The following is a 6,366-nucleotide window of genomic DNA, read 5'->3' as shown; positions in this document are numbered from 1 at the left end:
CGGTCGCAGGTTCGAATCCTGCCTCAGGCATGGATGTGTGTGATGTCCTTAGGTTAGTTAGGTTTAAGTAGTTCTAAGTTCCAGGGGAGTGATGACCACAGATGTTAAGTCCCATAGTGCTCAGAGCCATTTGAACCTTCTTTTTTTTTTTTTTTTTTTTTTTTCTTCACCATCTCTGAAAGTCGTACGGTCAACACGGTACTCGCTGTATATGTGCCGAAGCTTCACAACTGTACTTGTTGGCAGGACCAATCATACGAAAAAATACTGCGCTGCTGATAATATACATTGATCAATTCATTCTAATGCTGTATCTGACCTCGGCAGTGAGCAGTGTTGTTACTGTGTGTTGCAGGCGTACGACTGGTGGCTGGCCGACATGTACCTGGGCAACCCGCTGCCGCTGCCGGTCAACTCCAACCCCGGCATGGTGTTCCCGCCGCGCAGCTTCCGCTCGGCGCACGACCAGGCGCAGTTCGCGGCGCGCTTCCTGCGCTGCCTGCTTGACCACAAGGACGTGCTCGACTGGTGCGTCACGCCTCTCTCCTCCCCTGGCAGATCCAAGGGCCGGCAGCCGCCCGAGTCAAGCGCCACTTATGAAATTTGTGCCCCATTACTGCGCTTAGCGGTTCGATTCATTTAAGAATTTGCTACAATTAAGAGACTCATTGCTTTGTTCTTTCCGTGATATTTCGTTATGATTAAAAAGCCGTTAACGGTTCCAGTAGTAATATCGGTAAGCGGACGAAATTACTAACCAACTGTTCTCAGTTTGATTTTTCAATTTTTACTGGTGTTTAAGTAGATCAAGTGGTACACGATTCTATTGCCGGTTCATAGTGCCCATCGGGCAAAATATTTCGGTGACCATATACACTGAAGAACCAAAGAAACTGGGGTAGGCAGGCGTATTCAGATACAGAGATATATAAACAGCCAAAAAACGGCGCTGCCGTCGGCAACGCCTTTATGAGACCATAAGTGTCCAGCGCAGTTGTAGATCGGTTACTGCTGCTACAATGGCAGGTTATCAAGATTTAAGTGAGTCTGAACGTGGCGTTATAGTCGACGCACGATCGATAGGACACAGCATCTCCGAGATGGCGACGAAGTGGGGCTTTTCCCATACGACAATTTCACGACTGTACCGTGAATATGAGGAATCCGGTAAAACATCAAATCTCGTACATCCCTGCGGCCGGAAAATGATCCTGCAAGAACCGGACTGAAGAGAATCGTTCAACTTTACAGAAGTACAGCCCTTCCGCAAATTGCTGCAGATTTCAATCCTGGGCCATCAGCAAGTTTCAGCGTGCGAACCATTCTACGAAACATCATCGATATGGGCTTTCGGAGCCCAAGGTCCACTAGTGTACCATCAATGACTGCACGGCGCAAAGCTTTGCGCCTTGCCTGGGCTCGTCAACACCGACATTGGACTGTTGATGACTGTAAGATGTTGCCTGGTCGGTCGAGTCTGGTTTCAAATTGCATCGAGCGGACGGATGTGTACGGGTATGAAGGAAACCTTATGAATCCCGCATGTCAGCAGGGGACTGTCTAATCTAGTGGAAGCTCTGTAATAGAGTGGGGCGTGTGGAGTTGGAGTGATATGGGACCGCTGATGTGTATAGATACGACTCGGGCAGGTGACACGTACGTAAGCATCCTGTCTGATCATCTGCATCCAGTAATGTCCATTGCGCATTCCGACGGACTTGGACAATTCCAGTAGGACAATGCGACACCCCATACGTCCATAATTCCTACAGAGTGGCTGGAGCAACACTCTTGTGGGTTTAAACACTTCCGCTGGCCACCAAACTCCCCAGACATGAAAATTATTAAGTATATCTGGGATGCCTTGCAAAGTGCTCTTCACAAGAGATCTCCAGCCCCTCGGACTCTTACGGATTTATGGACAGCTCCGCAGGAATCATGGTGTCACTTCCCTCCAGAATTACTTCAACATTAGTCCAGTCCACGCTACGTCGTGTTGCAGCACTTCTGCGTGCTCAAGGGGGTCCTACACGATGTTAGGCAGGTGTACCAGTTTCTTGGGCTCTTCAGTGTATGTAATTAGTGTCAAGTGCGCTGACGAACTGTCGTTGAGACGCAGGGCCGACTTATAACGTTTTCCCCTCTCGGATCGCTCGATACGCTTTCCGGATCCATAGGCACGCATCAGGAACCGATGGGACGATGGTGACAGCATCAAAGATCACCTCGATCAACGGAAGAGATTCGATGTCTGCGCGAATAAACCATACTCTGGACAAACAGTGCGCGTCATTGAATAGTGTTTATGTGCATACGTAAGCGACGAATGAAAATTTGTGCCAAGCCCGGGATTGAAAACCGGGTGAGCTGTTCACTAGGCAGATCCGCAAATCTCTACGCCACACTGGCACAGTGGCTTTGCACGACTGCACGGACTACCCTAGCCCGCCTCCCTCCCCAATTCAGATTGCCATTCACGCTCCAGCCCTCTCGGTATTCTCCCTAAACTCGAAAAACATTGCAGAGGCTGTCCAACTGTGTCGGAACAGCACCCCAGCATCGAACGAAACAGGGGATCGTGCCTGGAACACAATGATATCAAATGAAACTACATACCAAGTGGGCTGATGAATAAATGGAAATTTGGACTGGGGAGGTAGGCGTGCTAAGGTAGTTCGTGTATTTGTGTAAAGCCACTGTGCCAGGGTGGCGTACGTGTTTGCGCTTTTGCCTAGTGAGCTCGAATCCCAACCCTCATTCGTCGCTTCAGTCTGCGCACGTATAGGCCTGTCATAGATGTTTGAGTCTTGAAAAGGTCCCCGCAACCGTATAGTTACATTTCATTCGAGATTGTTGCCGAGAACACCAGTGGCACACTAATTAATGTATCCCAACAAGTCGTTGGTCACAGAGCACTGTTTATCCGAGGCTCATACGAATGCACCAGTATCTTAGTATGACGTCGGATTCTTGGGACAGTGTCGTTAGAGAGGCGATTTAAATAAGCACTGGGTACGATCTGATCTCATAAACTGGGACTGCGGCTATAGTTGCAGCAGTGAGTCTAATTAAGGAGGAGACATTCAGCAGCCACAAAGGTCTAGCGGCTATGGCGGATGGAGCGCCTACATCCAGGCTCCCACAGCCTTCGGTTGACTGCTACAGATGCCGAATCGGCTCGTCAGCCATCGACACGCGCTTTCGGCTTCAGATCGTTTGCGGAGCGTCCCGAGGGAGATGGGGATAGAAACCGACCGTGTAGTCCCAGAAGCCCAGCGCACTTGACAATCGCGACATGTCGGATCGCCGAAATTTTGTGTCCGCTGTAGACTATGAACCGTATCCAGAGTGATTCAGCTGCCCCTTCCACTGTCGGCTATAATGCCTGCGGTCATGAAGCAAGCGCGAGATTTTTATATTCTCTCGCTCGCTACGCGCAAACTATTAGTCCTACGGAAAAAAAATAAACAGGACCTTGTAGGAAATTTATTATTGTTAAATTTTGTACTGGAATACGGTTTCGTTTATGCCAACGGTTTTCGAGTTATGCAAGAAAAACGTACAAAAATTACCTTCAAAGCGCCTCCACCTCACACTCATCTCTCACCAGTCAGAATTTGCTGTATACTCTTCGTGGCATTTCCTCCTATCACAGTACAAAAATTTACGAACTGTATGAACTATTTCCGATACTTGATATTTTTGGTCTTTATTAACTATCATCACGCAACCGGATTAGTCGGCTATTTCGTTAACAATATTAATTTAAACGTGCCCTTGACGGTAATGAAATAAAAAGACTTTTGTAAATGTTACGCTAAAACTAATTACGTTGACAATTCGATCAAAACTTAATCCTTACAAGCGTAGTAATTTCGTAGACAGAAAGCCGGACGAATACAACTATGTAATTGTTTATTTTAAGTTAAAATTCTTAAAATTGTTATCTAAAATTTTCACAAACATTAAATCTACAATCATTAGATGCTCGACTAAGCAGCTGGCTTAATAATCCCAACTGATGAAGACCAAAAAAAAAAACTAATGTGGGGAATAATTCGTGCAGTGGCAAATTTTTGTACAGTGATATGAGGGAGTGCCATGAACGATATACCAGAATTTTGACCTTTGGGTGCTGAGTGAGGGAAGCTTTATGAAGCCCACATATAACATTGCAGACTGCATAAAAATACGGCGATATAGGCACCTGATTCACCTTGTGTATACGCATAGACTGACCGAAAAACTACTTTTCGTTTCCTAATGACTGTACCCTGGCTTCAAGCGCTCAATCGTATCACGAACATCGGTTTCTCGTACCTCTCTGGAACCTCTGAAATCTTTTTATGTGTGAATATTATATTGTGACTGATAATGGGGTGATAGATAGAATTTTCGTAAAAAGTCTCGAGTGCACAAGTTAAATGCTATAACTCTGTCTTCTGAGACCCAGCGAGGTGGTGCAGTGGTTAGCACACTGGTCTCGCATTCGGGAGGATGACTTTTCAAATACGCGTCCGGGCATCCAGATTTACGTTTTCCGTGATTTCCATAATTCTCTCCAGGCAAACGTGGGGACGGCTCCTTTAAGACAGCACTGCCCATTCCATTCCTTACCCTTGAAACATTCCGAACTTTTGCGTTGTCTGCATTGACCTCGATGCCGACCGGACGTTAAACGTTGATCTCCATTCTTTTTCTTTTTGCTGACGAGTTATCGTTGGTTTCCCTTAATCGTTTTGTCGTAATAATAACGGACGTAGATTGTTGAAATTCGCCTTATGGTTAGATGCAACTGGCCGACGATGTTGGAAAAAGAAAGCAGCTGGAAGTCAGAGGTCAATCATTACGAAATAGATAAAGTAACGTAATAGTCATTCAAAAGCAACCAAACGATTCCTTAGGCTGTTCTCTACTAAGAAAAGTTTTAAGTATCGTATTAAAACGAACATGCCAATTTTCAGAAAATATCATTTTTTTTATATTTTTTTTTTCTCTTTGAGGCATCATATTCCGTTAACAGTGCCATCTATGAAAGTGGAGCATTGCCTCAGTTTCGTCTAGTCTGGTGGAAACTACTGATCGTGTTCTTAGAAACTTTCACGATATGCACTTACAGGGACCCTACGAAAAGACTAAATCAAATGGAAAAATGAAGCCGGGTCTTCCAGTATACGACTCAACTATTGTAGAGCATTTGAAATTCATTTCATTCGACCAAAAAGTATACTCATATGTAAACATACATTAATGTCCACACTGAAAATGAAGAGTATGTTTTAGTGAACTGACATGAAGAGGACATCCCCTAGTAACGTGGATACACCAGATATTTCATAAACACTTGACTGACATCTGCATCAGTACAGTGACCGCGACACGGTAAAGTGCACCTCCTGATTCCCTAGTCCATTATGTTGTTAGCCGCCGTAGACTCTAGATTTTATTTAATACTACTATCATGTTCATTAATCAAGATTTGTATATCATATACAAGGTTGTCTGAAAAATATGTAACGGTGATGCAGGGTAGGTTCTGCTGAGAAAATAACTGCTAAGGAAAAAATTCGATACATTGCGCCATTTCCGAGTTAAACAACGTTGATGTTGGCCAGATACAATTAATATCAGTTGTTCTCATAGCTTAGACAATAGCGCACGAAACTGCTCAGGCCTTGATTGGATTCGATCCTTACTACCGTCCCATGTCCAATTTTTGCATCACTCTCTTGTTCAATTTTAGGAATCAAATGAAGAATACTTTGGCAACAGACTCTTTGGCGGGTCGCTTGAATTTGTCTGATTGGCTAACTTCAATGCTAATTAACTTGGAAACAGCACAACGTATCGAATTTTTTTCTTAATAATTATTTCTCAGCACATCTTACCCTGCAACACTCTTACAAGCTTTTGAGACTGTTACTGATAACACTTTAACTTAGAATTGAACGTAGCGGTAAGTAAATGCGAGAAAGTTATTCCGTATTCAATTATAGCAACTCCCCCTCCCTCCCTCCCATTACAAAGGTAATGAAGGAATTACTTCACGTTAATTAAACAATGAATCATTTTAACATCAGAGGGTGTTTGATAAGAGCAAGATATAATTCACGTTCAAGCTGATAGAAACTTCTCAAGATAATAGTCAATACATAACAACAATCAATTTCTCAGATTTTGAAGAGTAGTGCCATACGTGGAACAAAGACTTTGTCTTTCATGTGCCCCCGTAGAAAAGAATCGGAAAAGGTCTGAGGTGTGGTGACCTGGAAGACCAAAAGCAATGAACAACAGCTTATTGTCCGCCACTTTGAATCCAATGTTGTGGGATGGTGTTGCCAACATAAAGCGGCAACTGAAGATGAA

At 44.3% G+C, this 6,366-nt stretch overlaps 1 protein-coding gene across 1 annotated transcript in view; it reads left to right on the top strand.

Moving 5' to 3' along the window:
* Positions 1 to 361: 361 nt before the first annotated feature.
* LOC124752147 (choline O-acetyltransferase) overlaps positions 362 to 6,366 on the top strand; it is a 121,446-nt gene continuing 115,441 nt past the window's right edge. The window contains exon 1 of the mRNA XM_047248993.1: positions 362 to 528. Within this exon, the coding sequence (XP_047104949.1) occupies positions 380 to 528 (149 nt within the window). The 5' untranslated portion in view covers positions 362 to 379. The remainder of the gene's footprint in view (positions 529 to 6,366) is intronic.

The sequence above is a fragment of the Schistocerca piceifrons genome, chromosome 1, assembly GCF_021461385.2.
Source record: "Schistocerca piceifrons isolate TAMUIC-IGC-003096 chromosome 1, iqSchPice1.1, whole genome shotgun sequence".
In the NCBI taxonomy this organism is placed as follows: domain Eukaryota; kingdom Metazoa; phylum Arthropoda; class Insecta; order Orthoptera; family Acrididae; genus Schistocerca; species Schistocerca piceifrons.
This window is presented reverse-complemented; position numbering and strand designations above follow the sequence as displayed.